Source organism: Leptosomus discolor, chromosome 22 (genome assembly GCF_034619465.1).
Source record: "Leptosomus discolor isolate bLepDis1 chromosome 22, bLepDis1.hap2, whole genome shotgun sequence".
Taxonomy (NCBI): domain Eukaryota; kingdom Metazoa; phylum Chordata; class Aves; order Leptosomiformes; family Leptosomidae; genus Leptosomus; species Leptosomus discolor.
Window position 1 is genome coordinate 126481 of NC_141412.1, and position 26027 is coordinate 152507.

The 26027-nt window shown below is 58.7% G+C and overlaps 2 protein-coding genes across 3 annotated transcripts; one reads left to right on the top strand and one right to left on the bottom strand.

Moving 5' to 3' along the window:
• Window positions 1–230: 230 nt before the first annotated feature.
• Window positions 231–7043, top strand: CXCR5 (C-X-C motif chemokine receptor 5). The gene is made up of 2 exons (XM_009957769.2): window positions 231–414; window positions 5967–7043. The coding sequence occupies exons 1-2, from the start codon at window positions 376–378 to the stop codon at window positions 7041–7043; spliced, it is 1116 nt and encodes a 371-aa protein (XP_009956071.1). The 5' UTR covers window positions 231–375.
• Window positions 7044–15337: 8294 nt separating this feature from the next.
• Window positions 15338–25755, bottom strand: BCL9L (BCL9 like). 2 transcript variants are annotated; one of them, XM_086476877.1, is made up of 7 exons: window positions 25440–25755; window positions 23604–23726; window positions 22170–22380; window positions 21341–21425; window positions 18518–20924; window positions 17779–18039; window positions 15338–16497 (listed from the first exon to the last, which is right to left on the bottom strand). In XM_086476877.1, exons 1-7 carry the CDS (start codon window positions 25738–25740, stop codon window positions 15338–15340), a joined length of 4548 nt encoding a protein of 1515 aa, XP_086333003.1. In that variant the 5' UTR covers window positions 25741–25755. The 2 variants fall into 2 exon arrangements, with proteins under 2 accessions (XP_086333003.1, XP_086333002.1); XM_086476876.1 differs by having other exon boundaries at window positions 18527–20924; window positions 25440–25740.
• Between the last annotated feature and the right edge of the window lie 272 nt (window positions 25756–26027).

Consider the following 26027-nt stretch of genomic DNA (forward strand, 5'->3'; position numbering starts at 1 on the left):
TTGGACCACCTGGGATGAGGACGGCCATGGTTAAGATCCCTGGAGGTTTCCAGGAAAGACCTATAGATGTTCCGGATCTTCTCCGGTACAGACCAAAGGAACGTGGATTCTTCAAACTGTACTTTGAGAAAAAAAAAAAAAACAAAAAAGAAAAAAAAGAAATCAACTTACAGCACTAAAAAAAAGATGATTAAGCTAGATGCTAATCTTGACATCAATTAGGTCGCTCTATGCCTAGCGCTCATTTGCCTTGCAAATAATCTATTGTTACACGCTGGGTCCCTCCCTACTCACTTAAATGATTAACTCCACCCCAAAAAAAGAAGAACTTTTGCAGCAACTGCTGTAGGAGAGACGGATCCTGCCCCTGAAACCATGGGGCCTGTCAGCTACTCATCAGAGACCTACGACTTGGTGAGTCGGACCCGGCTTTGCTTGATAGCAGGGAGAGCAGGTAGAGCTGGGGTGGGCTGAAAGACCTGGTTTCCACCTGTCTCGCATCTCACCCTCCCGTTGGCAGAGGGAGAACTCGAGCGATTTCTTAGGCCGATGTGATCAGCCCTCGCATCCCTTAAGTCCAGACTTGACCGGTGAAGGGACTGCAAGCGACTGCACTGTGCTTGCAGAGAGCCGGCGGAACGTGGCTGCAGCCGCCGTGCTCCCAGGGTGCCAGGTATTCCCTCAGGGACAGCTGCCCAACTACCTGGACCTCGTGCGCAGACGTTCTGGTGAGCGCTGAGCCCCAGCGCCAGCCTTGCACGGGGACCAAGACCATAGTCCCTGCCGAAGGGCCAGGCTGCTTGCGGGGAGAGCTGGGCTGCTGCAGCCCTGTCCCGTGCTCCCAGCCTCTGGAGTCCCGGTCTCTGTTCCCCGCTGCCCTGCTCTCTGTGCAGCCATTGACCCAATGTGGGCGTAAAACACTCGTTCTGAGTCGGACACCTTTTGCACTGGCTTTCGGTGATATAAATGACTGTGCACACAGCGTGCAAAGCCCTGGAAATCTCCTCTAGTGTCTTTACATAACAGGAATACCCAAGCAAACCCAATGCTCTCTCTCTCTCTCCACGTGTGAAAACCCTCGGTACGACCATACACTCTCCTGCCGCTGCTCGCCGCCTTCACGAACAGGCTGCCGTAGACTCTGCTGAAAGGGGAATAGGTAGTGTATTTACAAGAGGGGTATTTTAAAGAGGGAAGATAAATTGCAACTACTTCATCTAACAGGGAGCCATGACACTCTGTGTTCTGCCCCATAGTTCTCTCCCCGGCGCTTGCAAGTGCAAGACAGCAGCTGCACCTTTTAGAATATGTTGTGCTATCCAAGGGGAAGTCCGCGGCAGCGCTATTATTAGCCTGGTTTTCAAATATTGCAGCTCAGAATTTATTTTTCAATATGGTGGCTCTCTGTAGCAGACCCCAGGTTTTGTTTAGTTTCTCTAGAGAGAGAAATGCTGAATTTAATTTTTACCAATTTTTCTGTTCCTCCTTTGTCCCCTACCAGGGAAGAGATAGGAGATGGGGGGCGGGGGGGGGCATGGGCAAGCCCTACACTCTTTAATTTTTCCTAGTTCGTCCAGTGTAAAAATCCTTTCCAAATGCTGGTTGTGCCTCTAGACCTTTTTCACAGAAAACGTTTCTCTCTCTGACCTCTGCGGAAGTTCAGTGGCAGCGCCAATGCTTGCTGAGAGGTTAAAACCGAACTCAAGCCTTTTTCATCTCCATGCTGGTTCATTCCTCCAGCCGGACTCTCCACTGGAAATCTGTCCCACCCCCAGAAAACCAGCGAGGCTGAAGCGTGCCGTCCGCCTGCCCACAGCGTGTCATGCCCGATAAGCAGGCAGCTGCTTGTGGCAAAACTGCGTTGTTTTTAACGTAGGGGGATTAACAAGCACCGGGATTTGTTCTTTGTATACAATACTTTCTAGAACCTTAGCTCAGCAATTTTAACCTCTGCTGTGAATAATTTTAAGTTACAAAGGAGATACTGTCTCCTTAAGTTATAAAGCTGACCTTGGGACTGAGCACCGACAGGCAGGTGCTGCAGCAAGAACAATTTTCTATCTTTCCTCAGACGTCCCAAAAAGTCAGGAGTTTGTGACATGCGTTTCCCACTTCTGTCTGCTGGGAGCTTCCCAGGTATGGCTCCGTCCCTGGAATAGGCCGTGGATCTCACCCGAGCAATGCCGCCTTTGCTTTGGTGGCGCGGTACGTTGCTTTACTTACACTTGGCACTTGTAGCAACCTACCCACAGAGATATGAGAAAAGGCCTCAACCACGTCCTGTCAAAGCGGCGACACAAACCTTGCCCTGTGCGTTCACCAGAGAGGATCGCTTGACCGATTGAGCAAGCGTGGAAGGAAAAACAATGAGCGTGTTTCCTCCGAAAGGGCATTTATCTCAGTATCGCCCGCGGAGTGCAGCGAGGGCCTCGCACCTAAACTTTCATGCCATACGGGACCGCTCGTCTCTGTAACCTTGTGGGAAAGTAATGTGCCCAAAAGGATAAGCGTGTTTCTCCACAGCAAGAAAGCTTTGCCCGCTTAACCTTCCTCAGCTGCAGACTAGAGAAACAAGACCACAGCTGCAGAAAGACCACTGAGATTTCCGCAGGGTCCCTTGAGGTGCTGCAGGCCAGTTTTCATTGTAATGGGACCACCGTGACTGAAGACCTGTAAAGGTGCCTGCGCTACAGTAACGTGGCATTTCCACAGGCTTTGCTCTTACTCGGGGGTTTCCCTAGTTCAGCACCCGGAGAGGGGATGAGCAGAAGCTCTGTGGCAAGAACCTTGCGCTGATGTGGGCAATTTCAGTTTTAAGGCTTTGGGGATGAAACGTGCTTCTCCTGGCCCTGGCATGGGCTAGAAGAGGATGACTCACATGGAAAATCCCTAATAGTGCACAAGCTGCTTCTCTTCTGCAGCCAAATGTTTTTGGTCGCTGGCAGTTGTGGGGAACTGAGAAAAGCAGCTGGCATGCAGAGTCCGGAATAACTCTGAGATGTAGGTTAGAGGGGAAAAGGGATCCCTGAACAAAGAACACACAGGAACGGGCTTCCCAGGCACGCACTTGACTGTGCAGTTACAGAAAAAGACACCAATTTATCACCCACCCCCAAATCTGGCTGCAGTTGCATTGCCGGAGACCTGTACGAAGGTCCCCCTGCGCACACGCTGTTAACTTCTCTCGTCCCAAATCAGGCAGCCACCTGCTTCCAGTCCTAGAAATGGGATTTGGAGCACAGTCCCCAAAAGCCCCGGCTCGTCACATTCACTGCATCTCCTGCAGCTCCGGTCCTTGCCCTTTCTGTCTCAGGCCGGACTCTGACTTTTCACCCTCTTATTTTTCTCTAACTCATTTCTCTCTGCTCCCACCCACACTCGCTGCTCTGCTCAGAGACGCACATGAGAGGACGCCTCAGACACAGCTCAGCGCACGCTTCCCCTGCCCGCGGCGAGTGGCTTACAGTAAGAGCCCTACCTGCCACCTTATCAGCAATCAGATGGTGTCTGATAGTGGCACTCAGCCTCCGCGCCTCCAGCTCCGAATGCAAGGCGATGCTGGAAACCGTTCAGCAGCCAAAGCCATCAAATGCCACGCAGGCTGCCCCTCCGCCGTCGTCGATGACGCTGGTGGGGCTTCAGGCAGTGCTCAGACACTCCGGCCAGCAAACCCGGCCATTTCCCATCATTTCCTTTTTCCCTTTAAGGCTGGAACCCTCCAACCCCTCCCCAGTGAAGCTTCCCGTTCCAACACGTATGGTCTTCGGGGTTCTTCCCGCGCATCCCAAGCAGCCCGGTTTGGTCGCTGTACCAAACTGCAAAGGCTTCTAGCTTGGTTTTGTTTTTTTCTCAGAGAGAGTCAAGGATCTGGCCCTGTCCAACACATCACAGGTTTCTCTGTGTGTTGGTAACTTGTGGTGCAGGGGGTCCGGGTATGGACTAGGCAGGAAATATTTTCCAGCCAGGAAGAATACATACCGGGAGGGATTTCTAAAGGCTTCTGTCTTTAGCAGCAGTCTCCAGTCTCCAAAATCAGGCCCTAAACTGGAAAAACACTTGTTTTTTGGAAACACAAATGCTTCTCACCAAAGGCTTGCAGCCCCACCGTTACGTTAGGGGAAGACAGTGTGCATTTGAGTTTTTTCCCCACCGGCTCTGCATCCAGCGGTGCTGCCTCCTGAATGGACGAGAGCTGGTGGGGAACAGGACTGTGGCGAGGCCAAGGGTAACTTGGGTCAGGCCAAAGTCTATCTGGCTCAGCGCCCTTTCTGGCAGCAGCCAACAGCAGAGGCCCAGGGAAGAGGGCAAGAGCTGGGCAAGCTTATTCCGCACTTCCCCCAAGGGCTCGTTCGCCCTCCTACCGTCCACTGCTGGGGGACCACCTGAGCCGGCTGCCTGCTCCGTGCGTTCAGTAAGGCTCCGTAGATTTCTTCCCCGTCAACGTGCCCGGGCTCCTCTTGGAGCCACGCAGATGATTTCAGCAGCACAGCAGTTTGAGGTGAGCGCTGCCGCTGTGAAGTCAGCTCTTTTTACCCCAGACAGTCGTGTGCGGAGGCATCCAGCGCATCACCCGGGGCAGGCTGCCTGAGCGAGAAGAAACAGAAATCACACTTCTCTAGCTAGGCACAATGCAGGGCTCGAGGCTGGTCACGGTCACTTGGCTTAGCAGCACATGGGGGGACCAAAAGCCCCCCAAGTCAGCTCTAAAACTGTTTAAAAGCAGGGCTAGTATTTTTAGATGGGAACTTTGGCTCAGGAGGGAAGGAGCAGCAGGTGCAAACGGCTACAGCTGGCAGTGAAAGGTACGAAAGCAGCGAGCAGAGACTTCCGCTGTGGTTGATGCTGAAGTCTCGGTGCTGGTCTCCAGAGAGGGTGTGGGTGGGGGAGCTCAGGGTAACTGCTGCCGAGCTCTTCCCAGTTGCCTCTAATTTCTCAGCCTGCCACAAGCCTCCTGTGCCGCATTCTTTTTGTGCTCGCCTGCCCTTTGCTTCTGTGAACACCCAGTTTCTGCAAGGCGCCTGAGGCCAGCCGGAGCGTGCCTACCGTCTGGGGAGCTCGTCCCGAGCATGACTGCAGCTTCCCGGCGCTTGAGGCTTGCCCGCACTCTCAGCCCGAATACAGGCTGCTCACCCGGCAAGGAGCACGCAGCAGGCCAAGCGTGCACCACATCCGCGGCGGCTCTATCGCACTTTCCTTGCTGGGTCCCAAGCGGTGCTTTCAGATTCCCTTTCCTGCTCTAACTGCAATTAATTCAGAACCGCAAGGTTTACCGACGGAACAGATTTCTCTCTCCAGCATCCATCCCCGTAGCTATGGTACCGCGGTGCCCCAGAGGCGTTCCTCCAGTCGTGTTCGAATGCCCGCAGCCGCCCCGCCCCCTTCTCTCAGCGCGTGGAAAGCAATCCCGAGCGAGCACGGCTGCTGCTGTCCCCACCTCACCTTGCTTTGCCCCAGGCCGCTCCGAGGAGGAGCGGCAGAAGGGGACGGGATCAGTGCACATAACCAGAGGTACACATGTGCTGTGTGGTGAATCCCACCGCCTTCATACTTGACAGCAGGCAGGACAGGGACAGTCAGCGTCAGAAACAGGTGGAAGAACTGGGAAAGCTGGTAGATGAGGGTCCCGGGCTCTGTGAGAAAGCAAAACCCACCAGCAGGTAACTCAGCGAGAACTGGTCATCTGTCTGGACTACCAGAACATCCCCAAATACGCTAGGTAAAGATTACGGACTGAGCCGCCCTCGCGATCAGAGACTGGGACAACCCTCTCCACGTGCCGCTGCACCTCCTGGCACCAGAGGGGCTTCCCAGGTCATCATGCTGCAGACAGGCGGCACCTCCTCCTGACGGAGGCGGGCTGTGGGACCTGGGGATGCTGTGCGCCAGGTCTGCCAGGCGCAGCTGAGGGACTGGGTTCTCGTGTTCAGAAACTCCCCTCCGGTCACCAGACTCTCTTTGTTCCCCAGAGCCAGGTGGAGCTGAGCGGTTACTACGAAGCCGAGAACACCACTCCTTCTTTGGAGGGCTACTTTTGCTTCAACCCAGCCTCATCTGTGGTCGGTGACCAGGGAGACCCCTTCAGAAAGGTCTTCATGCCCCTCATCTATCTGCTGATGTTCGTGTTGGGGACCGTGGGCAACGCCCTGGTTCTGGTCATTTTGGAGAGGTTCAAGCGGTCTCGCACTACCACAGAAAACTTCCTTTTCCACCTCACCCTGGCCAACCTGGCACTGTTGCTCACCTTCCCCTTCAGCGTGGTGGAGAGCTTGGCTGGGTGGGTATTTGGGAGGTTCCTCTGCAAGATCCTCAGCGCTGTCCACAAGATCAATTTCTACTGCAGCAGCATGCTGCTGGGCTGCATCGCAGTGGACCGCTACCTGGCCATCGTCTACGCAATCCACACCTACCGCAAACGCAGAGTGCGCTCCATCCACCTCACCTGCGTGGCGGTCTGGCTCTGCTCGCTGCTTTTGACCTTACCCGATCTCATCTTCATGGAAGTCTGGACAGACGACAGCAACCGCAGCATTTGCTATTTTCCCGAGGTTGGGATCGACGGCAACAACGCCTGGCTGGCGACCCGCTTCCTCTACCACACCGTGGGCTTCTTCGTGCCCCTGCTGGTCATGTGTTACTGCTACATGGCCATCGTCCGGGCTCTGTGTCAGTCGCAGCGCCTGCAGCGGCAAAAAGCTGTCCGTGTGGCCATCCTGGTCACAGGCGTCTTCCTGCTCTGCTGGAGCCCGTACCACATCGTCATCTTCCTGAACACACTTACCAAGCTAGAAGCCTTCACCAAGAACTGCCTCCTGGAGGACCAGCTGGACACGGCCATCATGGTGACAGAGGCCATCGGCTTCACGCACTGCTGCCTCAACCCCATCCTCTACGCCTTCATTGGAGTCAAGTTCCGTAACGACTTCTTCCGGATCCTGCAGGAGCTCGGCTGCATAAGCCAGGAGACCCTGCAGGAGATTCTGGAGGTGACGAGGAAGGGCAGCGGGATCGAGTCTGACAACACCACCTCCATCTCCACTTTCTAGCTGGGAAAAGGCTGCCTGCAGGGCAGAACCGGCCTGGGGCCTGTCTTCCCAGTGGCACACAAGCTGTGGCCTCAGTCCAAGTTTCACAAGCGTCCCCACCACTTTTTTCACCCCTCAGGAAACGGAGGTCCGATAGCCACCGAACACCCAAATCCCACCAGATTTCCTTCCCTCCTGGTTCTCACACCTGTAGAAACCCGCCTGGCAGCTGTCGGTGAACACTGTCTGTCCAATGGTCACTCTGGCAGGGCCGGATGAACCCGAGCGGGTTGAACCTGGCGTTTCCACCTCTCCTTCGAAAAACAGACTGCAGGCATCCTGTGCACAGAGCCGGGCACCAGACTGGGGTGGCAGGGGCAAGGAAAAAAAGCGCAGCCAAGTAAACGCGGAGTCGTGCCGGTCAGCAAGGACCGAGGACAAAAGCTAAGCGGGTCTCTGTTTCACCGGCTCAGGTTGGTAGAGACACGCCCAAAGGAAGCAGCGGGACTCACTGGCCGTGGCAACTGGAACGAGAGATGCGGGTAGGACCGATGGGGGATGCAGAGCTCACTCTGATGGCATGGGCACACGGTGCTGGATGAACTCTGGCTGCAATATTGCTCCTCCTGCTGCGTGATATCCCTCTGGCCAGCCACGGCACGTTGATCTTCCCAACACAACTCGTGCCAGGAGGTCCTGCCGTGGACTGAAAGATTTGACTGTCGCAGATTCCTTTCCCGACACCAGCCGCGTCCTTTCCCACTCATTTGATCGATTTTACTGCTGCGAGCGCCTGCTGAACTGAATGCCTGACTACGCAAAAGCTTTCCTTAAGGAAGAAAGCTGTCTGAAGAGACAGCGTCTGTCTCGTGACTGAGCACAGGGGAGATGAACCCCACTGCTCTGTGAGGCTGAAGGTCTAACTCTTTTTTTTTTTTTTTTTTTTTTTGCAGCTAGTTGTACAGCACTTTGTGGGTTCTGAGAGCGAGGTGACCCACTGCCCCAGAGTAAGGAAAAGAGCTCGTTTGCATAATTCTCTGTTTGTTTTGAGCAGGCTGAGAGGGAACGTAGTGTTTTACTTTGCACTGTGCTTTCTGGTAATTTTTGCTCCACCTGCGTCTATGGGGCTTTCAGAGGGTTAGTGCATCCAGGTTGACACAGAACAAACATGGGCGCTGAGCTTGCCCTGAACCACGAGCATCCAGCAGCTGTTCAGCTCAGGGCTGCTTGATAACAGCTCGGTCCAAATTAAGAGCGGCAGCTTTCACCATCGCTAATTATTGCACTGCAAGCTGGCGTGCCGGGCAGCCCTCGCAGACTTGGGCAACCTGCTGCTTCCTAGTAGGTCTCATCGCAGCGTAGCATCGCAGCGTGCGCGCAGCGTCGCTCCATTACATTTCTCTGGTAGCTGAGCAGATGCTGCGGCCTGAACTGTACGAGGGCCGCACAGACCAACTGTCACATGAGCACGACCCTAATCATGAGCACGCTTTAGAATCCGCTCTACCATTCACCTCGCTTTTTTAAGCAAAGTTGGAACAACGTCGGTTCTCCTGCCGCAGCAGGAATTTTGTGCTAAACTCCCTTCTGAAGTTCAACCTGCTAACAAAGGGCTCGGTCGCAGACGAACTCCACTGTACCCAAGGGTCCCGCTAAAAAGACCAGTCATTACAGAAGGGATCCCATTACATCAGTCCAGCTCGGGCAAAGATCTTAATAGCTTGTTCTCAAATTGTCACTCGAGCAGAAAACTCCCCAACCATAAGGGTTTTATACGATGAGCAGTCCACCATTTCCTGCAGTGCTGCATCTCAAAACTGAAACCTGCAGGTAATGGCGACCGTAGCTGTCCAAGCACGTACGCGCAGCAGAGGAAGAGCAGCTCTCCGAAGCCTGCCCTTGCTACCTCCACAGTTGTACTGCCGAGCAAACCTGTTGCACACACGTAAACACCTCCCCAGCCCTGGTTGTGATGGGAACTGTGTTCCTACACAAAAACGTTTCTGAAGAAATGAGCAGTCAGAGTGTAAAAGCCTTTACAGTGTTCACAAGGTAAAAAAAAAAAAATCTGCACGCAAAGTAAGAGTGAACTGATTACGCATCTGTTGTTACTATAGTTTTTAGTACTGCTATGTTGGTAAACTTTTAGAAAGTTTTGACATGAGCTGTAATAAACAGTTAAATAAAATACCACCTTCTCAAGTACACGGCTTGTAAGCAGTCGTGTCACTTTTGCCCGGGAAATGCATCAGAGAGCACTAAGTGGGTTGACGGCACCTTTCTGACAAGCGTTGCCGTTCACACGTGGAGACCACAGGGCTCGTAAGAGCACCTGGCTCAGATTTCCCTTCACCAGCGCCGCGGAAGGCTCTGCTATGTTGGGAGTCAGTCCAGACCTACGTGAGCTCCCTGCTTTACAGAGCCTCTTCCACCAACTGCAGCATCTCCTACCCCGGTTTTACAGCAGCTTCTAACCCGAGTGGAAAGCCGCCCTTGCGCCCGCGTTCAGCTCGGCCATCCCGGGGAAGGCTTGGCTCAGAGCTGGGATACCCTTCCCTGAAGAACGGACATTGCTCCTCCTGCAGCTGACTGTGGCCAGACAGCTGAATGGCGACAAGAAAAAAGCAAGAGGAACTCTCCTTCACCACAGAGGAAGCTGGGCTTTCCACTCAGCGAAATACTCCCCGTCTCCCTGAGGTTTGCATGGCTGTCACATGCCTTGGCCCAGAGCGGGCTTCCCTGCTAAGTGCTGACGCTGCCAGAGCCGCCCTCAGACACTGCAGCCCTCAGGCAGACCCTCAGGCTCCCCCGCGGAGCGAGCTCTGCTCGGCCCCCAGCCCACCGCTACCGAGTGAGGCCGATGGGCTCTGCCCAGCCCAGGCTGCTGGGAAGGGGGACTGTGCCAAGGGGAGCTCTGAGGCAGCTTCTGCAGGGAGCGGAGTGGCGGCATCTGGCCAGGCCACGCCACCACCGTCCACAGCGCACGCGCGCTGCAACCCCGGCCCTGGGCTGTGCTCTGCAAACACGGCTGGAGTGGACGACCCAGAGAAAGCCCTGGTCCCTGCTCAAGGCAACCCTGAAGGAGGGGACGCAAAGGGCCCCACCACAGCACGCTGCTGCGCGCTTCCTATGGGGCGACCGAGTCTCCCAGGAGACGGAGCTGGGGTGTTTCAGCAGAGCATCCTGCTGCACGCGCACAGCGATCACGGGGCCGTGGCAGGCAGCGGAGCATGCACTGACCAGCGTGAGCCAGGGAACGCATGAATGAACGCGTGCCTGGGAGTGCTGCAGAGAAGGGGCTCTCCTCACGCCCTCGCACCCCTCCCAGCAGCTCTAGCGCGCCCTGCCTTGCTGTGACTCTCTGATTTCCCTTATCGAGATGACGACCTACTTCCTCACCCCAGTTTCCCAGAACCAAACAGATGCTCAAGCACCTCAGTGTCTGTACTGCTGCCTGCCACGTCTTACTTATTTTGAGCACAGGCGGCTCTGGACACACGACACCACGGCCACCAAGGCCTGCGAGCTTGGGTCCTGGGCAGCATGCCACATGCACCACCCTGGCTCTGTCCGCAGACAGCAGCACGACCCCTTTCTCTCTCCGAGCCCCCAGAACCGGCCTCTCGCCCCGCTGCCCTCACAGCGCGCTCTGCAGTTGCTCTGGCTCCCCGCAAGTGCACAGCAGCTACGGCACGCGTGAGCTTTGCCAGACCGCGAGGTGCCCAGAACAAGGGGGAACCGTGGGGCTCCGGGCACCAGCGAACAGGTTGGGCAGTGAGTCCCTGCTCCAGGTCACCTCTCCGCTCTGCAGTCCTGCCCAGGGACTCGAGGCGTCCAGGGTGGCCCTGTCTGGCCCCCGCCAGCCCTGTGCGTGCCCCTCCACCTACCTGGGAGGACTGGCCTGTCCCACGTCCTGCAAAGACAGTTAGTTCCCTGGTCCCTGGCAGGGCGCGGCCTCGCGGCAGGGGGACATGCAGGTCTGCACCAGGCGTGGGCGTCCCAGCTCCTCCAAGGAACTTCTCTTCAGATGGAGGCGCGCAGCAACCACTTCAAAGTCGCAGGAGAGGGGACCCGCAGCACCGGAAGCCGCACTCGCAGCTCGGGTGACAGGCCCCTCTTCCTCACCTACCCCCGCCCCGTGGCCTGCAGCTCTCCTGCCAGGCACGGGTGGCTGGGAGCAGATGTGCTCAGGACCAGCCACAGAGGCAGGGACCAGCAACAGGCAGGAGGGGAAAAGGAGGCTGTTTGTCTTGTGACTGTTACTTGGTTGGCAGCGGCTAGAAAAGGTGATTCATTTCAAGCCACAGGAGCTAGAGGATGGACTGGCATGGCTGAGGGTGGAGAGCGCGGCCTGGACTGGGGCAGCAAAATCCACAATCCGGTAACAAACCGCTCTGAGCTGCGTGGCTGGGTCTCGTTCGATGCTGGGGAGCCAGCGCGCAAGCGGCCAAGGAGGGCCAAATCGTCCACTCTGCAGAGGGGGCCGCAGGCACTAGATGGCTGTCCCTGCTACAAGAGGAGGCTGCCCGAATTTCACGGGAAGAAAACTCCGCCTGCGGCCAAGTCCCGGCATACCCTAGGCACAGACAACTCACTCCCGCAGAAGCACACACCCCCCCCCTCCTCTCCGACAAAGCCCCCACCTGACGTAAGGTATTTATAGTGGGGCCAGCTGAGCCCTTCGGCACCGGTGACGCTGGCTGAGCCCCCAGGTGCTGGGCTGAGCGCACCCGCTTGCAGTCCTGCCGACAGTCCCGCAGCCACTGAAGACAGGCACAGGGTCAGGTTTTGAAGTTTGTCTTTTTAATAAAAAGGCACCTATAAAACAGGTCAATACATTACAGGCAGCACAGATACCCAAAAACAAGCCTAAAAATTGTTTCAAATAAAAACCAATAAGATGTCTTCACATATTGTATTTATATATTTATATTTATATATATATTTATATAATGGTACAAAATGACTGGGGAAGTTTCTCCATGGGATGACAGAGAACAGGTCAGTCACCATTACCTCAACGTGAAAGCTAATTCCGGGCGTGTGATTATCTGACGTACTGAAAGATGCGGTTTCCCAGCACCCGCTTTTTTGGCGCTGGAAAAACGTGGCGAAGTCATGGCTAAAACACGGGCAAACCTTTTACTGTGGTTAGGTGGACTCAGTACACAGAACTCAAGCTGAGAAGCCGAGCAATAAACTACAAGACACGAGACTAGACACAGCTCACGGCAGCGGGCAACCGGCGGACAGCGAACCCTGCCCAGGACTGGCTGTTACTGAGCTTTTCCAGAGAAGCTCCTGCCATATTGCCGTTCAGAGACAGGCTGGGAGCGGCACCTGGGGCAGAGGGGTGCTAGGCAGCACCTCTGCTCCTCGTTCGTTCAGCCATCGCAGCGGTAGGGGTAGGGCTGGCTCCAGGGTGGTGGGATTTTGCGGAAGAGCGCCGACCGCTGCTCCAAAGTCCCCAGCTCTGACCTAGCGTCAGGATTTCCCTTTTGTATCCAGGGCTGCCGCGTCCAAAGGCTTTGCTTCACGCACGCTCTCGTCACCGAAGGACCGATGCCCTGCCTGCCGCCGCCAGGCAGAAAGAGCACTGCGCTGCCCTGTCCCTGCGAGGGGGCAGCGCCGACCTCCCCAGCCCTGCACAACGGTGAGCTGCAGCCCACGGGCTCCGGCTGACAGAGGGGCGACGCGCTGCCGACAGAGCGAGGACCGCGAGCCCCAGGCGACTTCTCAGTCGGGCTGGGCGAAAGGGACAACAGGGAAGGTACGGACACGTGGAGATCTCAACCAGGCTAAAACAACAGCCGTCTACAGACGAACAAAAAAACTTCCGCATAGAAATTATTATGGCTTCAAATTAACCAAGACTAGCTGGTGGGTGATGAGCAAGGTTTGGGGCTGGCATCGGTACTTGGATGTTTACGAGAAACCACCAGCAGCCAACACCCCGAAGTGCAGCCAAGAGAAGCCACAGCCTTTCAGGCAAGTCAAGCTTAGAAAGAGCTACATCTGTTCGAGCCACATCCTCCCACGTGAAACGCACGCTCTGAAAGGATGGAGAATCCAACCGGCTAACGCGTCAGGTCCCAAGCACGCTTCGTTAGCCTGGGCTGAGGATCATTCTTCTGCTCCAGCTGCCAAGGCAGGGATGAGCGCTTCCCGGGATCGCTCCCATTTTGCCATCTCTAAAAACGCCGCTCGCTCGCTCGCATCGTCCACAACAAACCCACACAAAGCAGGAGACCAGAGCGAAATCCTCCTCGAATCCAGACCCACACTTCCCACCCAGTACCGCTTGCTACAAAACACCCCCAGGCTTCGAGGTGTTCCTAACCGGACTTTGTGGCTCCACCTTCCTACAGACTAGATCAAGACAGCCGCTGGGCTGACGTTTCAGTGCCCGCCGGCTTTTCCGAGCAGCTGGCAACGGGACAGAAAGCGTTGCCGCCCGCTCGCTACGCGACAATCTCCCTTTACGAAAGCCCTCTCCTCCCTGCAGCAAGTAGGGGAAGGTGAGCTCTGTTACAAAAGAGGTAGTATGCTAAGGCTGGCTCTGCAGAGATAACCCTCCAACTGGTGTTCCTCCGGCAATCGCGCGCCCCGAGTTTGCCGTTGGATACCCACAGGGTACACCACGCTGGAACGCGGCCCCCGCGGAGGTCCAGAGACACGGCGGTGTGTGCAGAAATGCGCGCGTGTCACCCTGCCGTCCCTCCCGGGAACAAACACAGGAAAGACCGTTGGTGCCGCGCGCAGGAAGACCTTACGGAGTGGAGGATGGGGCGGGTGGAGCGCACCCAGAAACGCCGTTGTTGTTCGAATGGCGCGCTTCCGCCAGCCTAGGAACGAGGGGCTGCAGCGCAACCTTGGCCTCTTCCGTCCGAAGCACGGGACGGCCGCGCCGCTGACACCGTACAAGACAACTCTTACACTGAGATGGAGCACCGCGCGCGGGGACAGGTCCTCTTCCACGGCCGGACCTCTGTTGCGCAGTAGAGCCGGGCTGCTGCCGGTAGCTCAGGGCAAGACGGAGCGAAGACTGCCTGCGAAACTCCGGAGGAGGAGGACCGACAAGCACGAGGAAGACCTTGGAGAGCATTCAACGGCAGAGGTAGAGAGGGCATGGCGCAGTCGAGGAGGGCGATGGGTGGGTGAAGGCCTGGCGTTGGAAGGCTTCAAAAGAGCAAGGTTCCTAGCGGGCCTCTCCTGGAAGCACAGGAATGCGTTGCTTCACCCGTCTCGGAGCCCACCTATCCCTACGCACCGCACCACCCTGCCCACGGGGGACGCAGCGCGAAGGGAAGGGACTAGAGGTGACACGGCTGGTCAAGACCTTCGGGTCCAGCACGTTATCACCTGCGAAGCCCAGATCCTCGCCGCTTCTCCAGCTGAAGGGCCTCCCCGCCCCGGCCACGGCAGCTTCGCCGCCGAGCAGGGACCGCTGCAACCCGTGAAGCTGCGGCCTCGGCCCCGCCGGATGAGGGCCGACTTCTCCTGCAGCGTTTTGCCAGGGCCGTGGCTCTGACCTCCCCGACGGCCCTCGGTTGCCTTCGTGTACTTGGCGCAGCCTCCACAGGGGCCTAAGATCTGCGTGAAACTACACACCCCGCACATGCAAACTGTTCAGACACGTGAACAACGCAGGCTTGACACAGAGTCACTCTACAAAGGGATCTCTCAATGCCCTGTGCACCCTGGGGGATCCTCCTGCCTCCCCCAAGGAGAGTTTTCAATCCTTGTACACTGTTGCCTTTAGCACGTTTTTCATTTCCGTTTGTTTAAAACATGTTTTGAGGCTTCTATTAAAACACAGAAATACAGAACAATTAAAAACCAGCACAAGTTTTGCCTTTCCCAGCGACCTATTTACAGCTAGTTCCAAAAACCCTCTTGCACATTTTGGTTGTTTAAAAAGAAAAAAGAAAAAAAAAAAAAAGAAAAAAGAGGGGTGGGGTGGGGTGGGGGGAAGGAAAAGAAAAACACTCGACGGAGGAAAACCATGTGAAAACTTTACAGACGGCCACAGGGTCTGGATGTCCCTGGTCAGCACGCAGGGTCCAAAGCAAAAGCCCCACTCCCAACCCCTCCACCCTCCCCTTCCCCAAAAAAGAAAGGAAAAAGAAACCCAATTCACATCAAGTTTACTGCACATCTGGTTTTCTGTGTAGAGGCGCATCCGATACGAAAAGCATCCCACGTGGTGTCCTCCACCGGCGCTGGCCCCCAACCCTCCCCCAAAGAAAGGTTTAAAAACGTCTGTACAGGCAGCCCCGTCCCCCTCCCCTCCCACCCCTGCGCGCCAGCCGGGGTTAGAAAGGCAGGTTCGCCATGTTCCCGGGCCCGGGGATGTAACTCATCTGGCTGTCCAGGGAGACACTCCTCTGCCTCATCTGGTGCGTGACCATGAGGTTCTGCTGAGGCGGGGGCCCCATGAGAGAGCCCTGAGGTGACATCATGTGTCCTGTCTGGGCATACATCTCCCCCGACACAGACATGCTCCTCTGCTTGGCCTGCATCAGCATGAAATTCTGCTGGGCCATCAGGCTCTGCTGCGGAGACATCATGCCCTGGTGCATGCTGTTGCCCATCATGCCTTGCTGGGGCGGTATGCCTGTCCTGCCCAGCATGGGCACTTGTCCGGGGTGGCACATGGGCATGCCGAGTCCCCTCTGCACACCCTGCTGCCCGGGGAGGCTGGGGGCGTTCATACCTGGCCGCACCGGGGGCTGGTCAGCCATCATGTTCTGCAGGTTCATGAGGTGGAGGTTGGAAGGCTGCGACTTGGGCGCTTGGCTGTCGCTCTTGGGGAAATACTGCAAGGTGCTGCTCGGCTTCTCTGACGGGATGATCCTGGAGAGGTCGAACTCGGGGATGCCCGTGGGCGTGGGGCGGATGACCTCGCTGAGCTCGGGGTCGTTCAGCACCGACGCCACCCCGGGAAGCACGGGCGGGTAGGGCTCGCCGATCCGGGGAGGGATGTTCTTGCCCATCATGTGCTGCTGAGGGGGCATCTGGCCAGGCTGCTGGGAGGGAAGGTCCTCGGGCGGCAAGGGCATCCCCGGCGGGTAATGCTGCTGCATCCCAGGGCCGCCTCCCCCGCCGGGGGCCATCGGCATGCCGCTGGCAGGAGACGGCATGGCGTTGTGGGGCTGCTGCAGGCGGGGGAACACGAGCTGGTTGGAAGGAATCATCTGCGAACTGTTGGGCACGGGGCCGCACTGCTGGTTCAACGAGTCCTGGGGCCCCGGGGGCAGCATCATGGGGTTCTGGGGGGGCACGCCCGCCCCTGGCGCACTCGGGTGCATAGGAATGTTGGAGCCCAGGGGGTTCGGGGAGGACATCATGGAGGTGGGGGGCGGTTCATGGGAGAGGGGTTGCTGACCAGGCAGGTTCATTCCCATGGGGCTCTGAGAGGATCCAGGCCCTACAGAGTTCAAGTGCAGTTGATTCGGCTGATTCCCCGCCACGCCTAAGGAACGGAAAAAAGAGAGAGGAGGTCACTCTGCCCACAGACCTCTCAGGGCTGCACAGCCCGCACCCTGGAAGCCTGCCGAGCACTCCTGCTCGGAAAGCCCGGAGCGTGGAGCGCGATGCTCGGCAAGCCGCCGCGAGACGGGCTTGCAAAGCACCAGCATCGGGAAGAAGCGCCCCAGACTCCGGCTCCCCAAGCCCGCCGGCAGCAGGGAGCTATTCCAGCTTCACCCGCTCCCACGCCGGGGTTGTCGCCCCTCACAGGCCGCTGATTTCAGGGTCCCGGCTGGCCCCGCACCTTGACACAGCCCTACGGCCGTGATCTCAGCAGGGCTCTCGGCTGCCTGGAAGGCACCGAGGAGCGACCCTTCGCCGCTGCCTGCCGGCAGGGTCGGCCACCCGGCAAGCTCCTGTGGCCGCACAACCTCGGGCGGCGAGGAGAAAAAGCAAAAGAGTCGTCAGCCCGACCCAGGTGCCAGCCGGGAGGGAGGACCGTGCTCGTCGGTGCGGCAGAGCAATCGGCGCCTGCGGAGGGCTTCGGGTTAGGAGGGAGGCAATGCATTTGCATGCCTGCGGTCAACCTGAGTGACTACTCAGCGGCTAAAGAGTCAAAAAGTTGGTTTTTTTTTTTGTTCTGAAAACTGCCAAAAATACTTATCAGACAGCTTAAAACCCCTAAAATCAAGTGGCACGGCGTGCTGGAATTCCCCTCCGGGCTGGTCACCAAGTGACGAAAAACACTCATTTGCCTAGCTGTCCTCCCCAGTGCCACCAGCTAGCGGAGCGTGTCTGGCTGCCGCCTACCGAAATCAGAACGCTGCTACGACGTAGCCATGCCTGCGCAGGCACCTGGGCTCCGCTCAAAACACCAGGCTCCCAAACCCTGCCCAGAGCCTCCCTGTCCCGCTGCAGGAGAACACAAGGGCCCCGAGCAGCAGACCTCTGCCTGCAAGTCCCGGGCCGAGACAACTCCAGGCGCCACGAAAATCCAGGGCGTCCACGCGGAGTAAAGGTAGCCCTGAAAGCTTCCAGAGCTTCTGGAAGAAGTGTGCCTCAAAGGCCGGCCCGGCCTGCGTCCTTCCAGACAGCAAACCCGAGCCAAAAGCTGACGGACAGCCTGGGCACAGGGCGGCGAAGCGAGCAGACTATTACAAACGAGGGCAAATCTAAGATATTTGACGTGGCAGTCGGTGGCAGAACGTGGTTTCTCGTGCCTCAGGCCTGCTGGCAGCCACGAGACCGTCTGACCCCTGGCAAGCCCGGCCCCAGAAGAACGCACCTGACATGCTCCCAGGCGGGAGCATAGGCCTGTCCGGCAGCAGCTCGTCATCAGAGGTGGCGATGGTTTTGATGGCATTGTGGTAAAGCGGTGTGGAGCTGGGCATGGCATACTTGGACATCTGGGACATCATCAGCGAGAGGGGGTTCTGGGAGGGGGATGGATCTGGAGAGGAAGTAAAAGGCATGTTGGGATTCATGGTGCTAGAGGTGTTACTGGCTGGTGCGGAAGAGCTGCTCCGAGGCCCAGAAGGGAGAGACCCTGCAAGCAAGAGAGAGACCAGCTTAGTACCGCCTGCGCACCATGGCTTGCTCCTGTCAGACAGCAACCCCGTCCCCCTCCTTCTGACGGCAGTGACCAGAGGAGGCTGCAAAGCGCAGAGCTGGCACAGCCCAGCACCCTCCGGACTCGGAGCAGGCTCCAGAGCGGTGACGGAGCCTGACTGCCCAGCACAGACACATCTTTTGCTGCCTCTATCACAGAGCGTGAGCCAGGGCCGAAGCAAAAGCTGCTCTGTTCACCCTCCCGTCTGCCTAAAAAGGCCCTGTTTGGACTCCTGGGGGGGAATTAAAAAAAAAAAAAAAGGCAAAACTAAAAACCCCCCAAAAACTCGCTCCACGTAAGGGCGCGCGCAGGCACGAGTGTCTCCCCGCTCCCGCAAGAGCACGGGGGCTGGCGAGAAACGCTGTCCGCACGCTCACCAAAACCGAGCGGACACGTGCGCTCGCGCACGAGACACCTGGCGTACCCTGATCCAGTCCTCCCATGGCAGTGGACGAGTTCATGCTGAGAGTCTGCTTGCTCTGGTTGACTCCTGGGCTGGGCAGGGTGGCTTTGGGAGACGGCACCCAACCAGGGGAAGGAACAGCCATAGAAGGGGACTTCAGGCGGCTCGGTGAGCCCGTCGGAGACCGGACGTTCAGCGAGGAGCTCATCACCTGGGGGGACTTGAGGGGTCCAGACTGGTTTGAAGGTGGCATGCTGACCATCTGCGAGGGCGTCTGGGGGGACTTGAGGTTGGCAGAGGGGGAGGTGACCAGTGGCGAGTGCACCTGGCTGAGGGTGGGAGACTTGAGGTGACCCATGCTGGGGGAGTTCATCTGGCTGATGTTGATGGTGAGGTCAGAGGGCCGGCGGCCCAGCCCCCGGGAAGGTGCTGGGTGCATGTTGGCCAGGTTTCCTCCCTGCGCGGGAGCGGGATTGGAGGCGGGAGGCAGAGGGATGTGGCTGAGCCTGGTGGTGCCACTGATGCTCCCGACAGGCATGGTGCCCTGCTCAGGGCTGAACATGTCCGAGCCGCTGCCCATCTCCTGGGGCATGTTGGGGTAAGGGCCTTGCCCGCTCGAGAAGCCTTGCTGTCCTTGGTTGGGGAACTGGGAGGGAATCATCATCTTCTGAGGTCCCCCCAGCATCGCACCGCCATTGCCGTTCTGAGCCCTCGCCCTGGCCAGCTCCTCAGGGCTCATGCCCTGGTGGGCCATCATATCGGGGCCCCTCATCTTCTGCGACATCATCATCTGCTGCTGCGGGGTCATCTGGACATTGAGGTTCATGTTCATGTTCATGTTGACGTTCATGTTCATGTTGAGGTTGCCAGGGCCCATGGGTGCGTCCATGTCGCGAAGGCCCGACTGACTCATAGGGGGGCTCAGCATCCCCCGAGTGCCTGCAAAATCCATTCCCATCGGGGCACTGCTCAGGCTGTCCCCCGTTATCTGCCCAGCAAACATGGATGGATCCATCTGCCTGTGAGCCTGTATCATCCTCTCCATTTCCATGCCCTGGCTCATGGAGTTGCCAGACATCCCCATGGGCCTCTGCATTGCCACGGGGCGTTTCTCCATCAGCTGATGCCGCAGGATCTCCTCCCTGGCACGGGGATTCATGAACCTTTCGGGGTCCCCTTGCCCTGACGGGTAAGGCAGGGTGCCTTGCGGAAAGTTCCCGGGGCCTCCCATAGGAGGCATATCGTCGCTCCACCCCATGCCGGGCCGGACTGGCCTCTGCATGGCGTTCATGGGCCCAAGAGCATCCAAGGGCACGTTCTGCATCCCTCCGAAGCCAGAGACTCTCTGCATTTGAGTCCCAGGGAACCGCGGCCCCGGGAAGGGTGGCCCTCCCCGCAGCTGCATAGGGTCCTGCACATCTATGGGTCCCCGCAGCTGGCTACCCATCCCCGGCGGCCACTGCTCCCCAGGCTTGCTGTGGTAGGGCGGCGGGGGCCCACGCATCATCATGCTGCCCATCGACTGCGGGATCATGATCTCCTGCATGGGTCGGCCGTGGATGCTGATCTGCTCCTCTTTCCGTCGCTTTTCCTCATAGTACTCCTCCTGCAGCTTCCTCCAGGCCACTTGCTCCGGCGTCAGGCTGTCCTGGTTCAGCCGCTGCATCATCATGTTCATCTGCTGCCCCATGTCACCGCCTGGGTGGTGGGGCACCTCGTGCTCCAGGCTGGGCCCACCAAGGCTCTGGGTCTGGGAGATCATGGACTGCAGAGGCTCTTCGTACTTCTTCATGCTGGCGGGGGGCGCGGGGGCCTGGGCAGGGGCAGCCTGCGGCTGAGGCGCAGTCCCGCCCCCGCCCTCGCCCGCGTTTTGGCCGGACTTCATGAAGGACTCGGCCTCCCCGCTGCGCAGCAGCAGACGCTCAATGTCCCGCAGGGTCTGCAGAGAGCGCTCTCGGTGCTCCAGCTGCTCCTTCGAGAGCCCCTCCGAGTTCATGGGGTTCCTGGGGCCCAGGCCTGCCTGCCCGTTCCCCGGCACCCCGGCGCCCGGGCCCTCCCCGAGGAGGCTGGCGCTGGACGTGGCGGAGGAGTCCACTTGCCCAGGCTGCATGGTGTTGGCAGAGGCGGTGGGCGTATTTGGGTGGTTACTTCCAGGCTGGTTGCTGCTGCTGTTGTTCCCCAAAGAGTTGGGAGTCAGATCTCTCCGGACATCTTCACTTGTCCCTTCCTGGGGCAGGCTGCTGGGCGCAGGCAAAGGCGTTTGACTGATGGGCTGAGGCGGGGGCGGAGGCTGCGGCGGGGGAGGCTGCGGCTGCGGCTGACTCGCTTGGGGTGCCGGTGGCTGGGACTGTGGAGTGTTGGCAGCAGGAGGGTTAATCGGAAGCGGCTCCGTCACCCCCAGCACTTTCGGAGCTGGCGCCTGGCAGAGAAAAAGGAAATAAACCTGAGCAGGAAAAACACCAGGTAGGTATTCTTCCCTGTGTCCTGCAGGAGACCTCCCTGTCCCAAAAACGTGCCCCATGGCCGTTCACCTTCCCTTCTCCTGGGGAAGACGAAGGCCCCGTTTCATGCCCTGGAAACACACAATTGGGTACTCTGCCCACATGGCTCAGGGCCACGCGCCCCATCCCACACTTTTCACAGCTGCCAGCAGCCAGGACTCACTCCAAAGAGGTTCCACAGCAAAGCAGCTTCCCACCCCACTGAAGGGGCGTTCTGACAGCCCCTTCCTCCACAGCTGAGCCAGGAGCTGGGGCAGAATGACCACACCAGAAGGGAAGGGTCAGCAGTCAGCAGCACGCGCCGACAGGAGCGTTCAGTTTGTAGCTGGTGTACCTGGTCTAGCTTTGCCCGCGGGACGTTCTGCTGGTGGTAGGCCAGAATGGAGTCAGCTCGGCCCTGCAGGACAGCTTCTGCAGCTCTGGGGAGAAAGCACAAACCGCTCAAGAACAGGCACCGTGCCCCATCCCACCCACCTCAGGCCCCAGGTGCCACCTCCAGTCCTGAGGAAAGAGGGAAACTTCTGGAGATCACCGAGAAGGGGGGGATACTCTCAGAGTCCTCCCACCCGCCCCGCACAGGCCCCAGGGAGGTTCTCCAACTGACAGTCGCTTGCTCTGGCATTTCCCTCTCCCCATGTCCTGTGACGGGCACTCAGTCGTGCCTGCTGGCCTAGGGCGGCTGTCACCGAGATGCTCTGGGTTCTGCCGCACCGAACCCGTGGTACAGCAGAGCTCTGAAACTCAACAGCCTTGCTAAGACTCCACAGCTGAGGCAATGCAGGACAGACAGGAGGAATCGAGCGGAGAACACCAAGCGTTACACGGCGCCCCCCGTGACACCCAGCCCCTTGGACGCTTCTGAACCAGCCCAGCAGTCCGCGCTGCTTTGGGCGAGTCTTCTCGTTGGGTGCTGACCGGAGGTACTCTACGGCGTGTGCCGCAGAACGCCATGCTGGGCATTGCGGGGAGGAAGCGTGCTTTAAGGCAAAGTTTGCCCTCCGGCAGTAGCTGCCAGCAACCTTCCGGAACCTCGGGGGACCCGCTCTGAGCAACCACAGAGACGCGGGTCCGTCCAGCCCCCTCGTACTCAAGCGTGGCACGCGGCGGGCAGCGTGACAGGCCAGCCCCGTACCAGCGGAGGACGGATGGGGTTTACTGCTTACGTGTTGGCAAGGTGCGTGGTGAAGACGTAAACGAACTGCGAGGGCGGCTTTCCTGTCCCGCCGCCTCCGCCTCCTGCAGGGTCTGACCGCAAGCCGGGGGCAGCACCATGAGGCACGCTGGAAGAGCTGGTCTCGGTCAGGTTCGGCAGCGGGTTGGACCCTGGGCCAAGCTGTGAGGCCGTGGACATCGCAGGATCTGCTACATTACAGCCTGCGGGAGCACAGAGCCTGTCGAGGCCAGGCCGGCAGGTGGCAGCAGCGCCCGCCCGTCCCCGCCGCCAGGGCGGCCGCTGTCCCCGGAGCACGGCGGCCCCGGGCGCCCCTGCTCGCCCTGCCCGCCGCCGGGCACCCCGGGAGCCGGGGACGGGGGGAGGTGCGGCCGCAGACGGCCCCCCGCCAGGGCAGGCTGGCCTGCTCTCCTCCCGGCAGCCTCTCACCAGAGCCGCCGAGCACCGGCGCCAGCAGCCCAGCCCCGGCACAGCAGCACGGCGGGCGCAGAGACAGCGCTGGAAACCGGGCGTGGGGACAGGCGCTCTGCCTCGCTGCCAGCCCCTGCCCCGGACGGCCCCAGCGTGACCTGCTCCGATTAGGCAGGTCTCGGAGCAGGCTGCGACAGGGCGGCAGCGCTACCCCTTCCCCCAAGGGCTGTGGACTGTGCCTGGCAGCCCAGGGGAACGCGCTGGAGAGGATGGCGGTGGCGCACTGGCAGGCACCAAGGCCACCCTCTGCTTGGATTCATGCACTTCTCCATCACCTGCGGCCCTTGGGCCCCACAGGACCTTGCCCTGTCCTCTCAGATACTCTCCCTGTTGCAATTGGAAAGTAAACTGAACTCTAGATACAAAAAAAAAAATAAAAATAAAATAAAAAAAAAAATCAGAGTTTTGATGCTCTTGGGAAACCTACAGTTTGTTGCCCCAAACAGCGCACCCCTTGGCCGCCTCGGCCCTGGCTGAACCACTGTCAAGGCCCCGAGAGCCTCTTCAGACTCATCTGCCTTTAAGGCAGAGCTGGGGAGAGCCGGGTGGATGGCCTGGCACAGACCTAGCTGCCGCAACAAGGGCAACGCACGTGCACGGTCTGGCTGGCGCTATGACCAGGGTAGGCACAATTAACCAGGGTTAAGCCGGGCCTGCTTTCGTGATGGCAATTTTGCTGCTAGCGTGGCCAGAACAACGCACAGCAGGGACCTCAACGCCTTCTGCTCCAGCATCTCGGTAGCATCGCCACGAAACAGGTCCCACACCTCCCTGCACGGCTGCAAACGTTCTCCCAGCACAAGTGCCAACGGCAACGGCCCACCACGCCACACACCCGGCAAGGTCGGCGTGCACAGGCAAAGCCAGAGGTGCCAGTGCCATCTGCCCTGCTGAGCTGCAGGAAAAGACCTGGCTTGATTCAAGCTTCCGAGCTGGCAAGGAGGCAGACACTCACTGTGTGCACTGCTGATGGGCTTGTCGTCTTCCTCGCTGTCCGGCCCAGAGCACCATTCGTCCCCACTGTACGGCTGCTTCCTTTCCAGCACGCACCGTCGCTTGCTACGGGGAGCCACCTCACCTGCAGAGGGACAGAGCCATCAGAAGAGCTGAGGAGACCTGGCAGGGGCTCAGAAGGCTGGGGCCCTGCCCAGCTGCGTGCTGCACGCCGGCACGGCCAACCCAGCCAGGACGCGCTGGGTGAGAAGCCTCACACCGACATCTGCCCAGCCCAGGCAAAGATTCTGAAGCACCGGCTCCATCTGGGCTCCTTGTCTTTGCAGCCAGACCCGGCGAGACTTGCCCTGTGAGAGCTGGCAGTTCAGAACGAGATGCGTTTCTTACTGCCCGAGAGGAGCCTGCAAACGCAGGACATGTCCGACTGCTGTTCCGGACCGGAGAGCTTTGGGCATTAACCCTAAATTGAAGGGGTCTGTGACTTAGCAACTAAAACCTGAAAATGGAATGAGCGGGCACGGTCACATCCTTTGTAGGAACAGGAGGCAGACTCTGCCCTTCACAGACATCCATCAGGCAGGGGCCTTCGTGCCCTCTGGAAACTTGGATGCTCCCTCCACTTCTCAGATGAGGCCGACGCAGCTCGGAGAGGAAGCGGCTTGCCTAAAGGCACCCCGGGACTTGGGGAAAGGCATCAGACACAGGATGGCTAACTTCCAGTCCTGTGCTTTCGCTCTAAAGTGACACTGTCTGGGCTCCCTTCTTCACATCATCTAGTGGTTTCTAGGCCGTATTTACATCACCTAGCAGTGCCCTGCAGCGCGAACATAGGTGATTCGGGCATTCCAGACCAACACGTTTCAATAACTCTCCTCTGGAAGTCTGGGCTACAAGACAGTACTGGGATAAAGCTACGAACGCTTATGATCAGTGGCATATAGTAACCCCCCAACACAATGGGGAGAACGCTTTCCTGGGGGCAGGAGGTCTGTTCGGGTCCACTCTACCCGTTCTTCCAAGGCACGGCTCTGGCCTAAGCCCGTCAGGCCACGCAGCTTTGGCTGCGGAACCAAACACGTAGGAGCGCGAGCCAGAACAGCGGCTCTGTGTTTGGGGACCAGGCGCGAGTCTTGGTTGGAACCAAGGGCACCACTGGGATTTCTCCTCCGACAATCCCCTGCAAGATGCTCAAGCGTCCCACGCAGCCGTTCAGCACGGGGCTCAGTGGAATGCGAGAGGCTACAGGGAAGGGTGGCGAAGACTGGGACGCCAGAGGGTTTGGAAGCACTGACTCAGCCCTTTTCCAGAAGCCACGTGCTGTAACACAAGAGTCATCCATCGCTGACGAAATCACAGAACTGCTCAGACAGCGACCCTCGCAGCACCTCCTCACTAACCACGACCGAGCCGCCGGGCAGCTGCAAGAACGCCACAAAGGCGGCTCTTTGCCAACAGCAGGGAGACAGAAAACCACTCAACTTGGTCCCAAGTTGAAAGTCTGCACGTTGCAGAGCAGGGGCGTTGGGTGCAGTTTCAGCGAACCGCGCTCTTGCTTAGCCGGCCTCAGTAGCCCACGAAAACCAGAGTCCAAGATTCTCGGTGTAACAAGCGGTTTAGGGAATGAAACGTAAAGACAGTGCTCAGCCACTCCGGTCCCAGAACCCGTGGGGGCGACAAGCAGCAACGCAAAGACGCGCAGGCAGCCAGGACAAGCCCGGGCAGAAGCTGCAGCACAGGAGCCCAAGATGCCCACAGCTGCTCCCACCCCAGGTCCTGTCAGGACGCTCGGAGCAACCGCGAGGAGGACATGCTGAGGCAAGGTTTAGGAGAGTATTACCTTTTGATTCTGCGTCCTGTGAAGGAGTGCTGGCTTCTCGCTGTTCTCCAGAGTCCACCGAGATGCTTCGTTCCCGTTTCACCTTGCCCTTCAAGGAGCTGAAGTTTGGGACAGTGTTCTGGCTGTTTTTCAGTCCAGAGTTGCCAGGGGAGATCTGAGTGGCCTTGCCGCCATGGCTGCCCGCCCCCACACCCTTAGAGCCCAGGTTGCAGGTGGGTGCTTGGCTCACGTTGTGGTGCTGGGCCGGGGCACCGCTGCTGCCTGCCTTGCCATGGCTGGGCAGTTTGTTGTCAGGGTGCATTGGATTGGCTAAAGCTTCCCACAGCGCCAGTGGAGGGACCTCCCAGGCCCTTTGGTCAGAAACCTGCAAGAGAACAGGGCAGGGAGTGAGCCCAGTGCCCCTCGGGCGGGCGCAGCTGCCAGGGACACTGCCCAGGGCCGGGGCACGGGGACTGCTGCTTGGTCGCGTGGCCAGACAAAGCCTACGGCAAGGCACAAGCCAGAGCCGCTCGTGCCAGGAATCAGGCCTGGCCCCTTCGAGCGAGCGAACAATCCTGCCCCGCAGTTAGCTACGTGTGGACAAGCAGC

Bases quoted from the DNA above. Each gene is read 5' to 3' on its own strand.
- CXCR5 (XM_009957769.2), top strand. From the start codon at position 376: ATGGGGCCTGTCAGCTACTCATCAGAGACCTACGACTTG. The intron at 415-5,966 runs GTGAGTCGGACC...TTTGTTCCCCAG, and splicing joins CATCAGAGACCTACGACTTG to AGCCAGGTGGAGCTGAGCGG.
- BCL9L (XM_086476877.1), bottom strand. From the start codon at position 25,740: ATGCACCCTGACAACAAACTGCCCAGCCATGGCAAGGCAGGCAGCAGC. The intron at 20,925-21,340 runs GTACACCAGCTA...TTTCTCTGCCAG, and splicing joins CGCGGGCAAAGCTAGACCAG to GCGCCAGCTCCGAAAGTGCT. The intron at 16,498-17,778 runs GTGCGTTCTTCT...TCCGTTCCTTAG, and splicing joins CCCGCCTGGGAGCATGTCAG to GCGTGGCGGGGAATCAGCCG.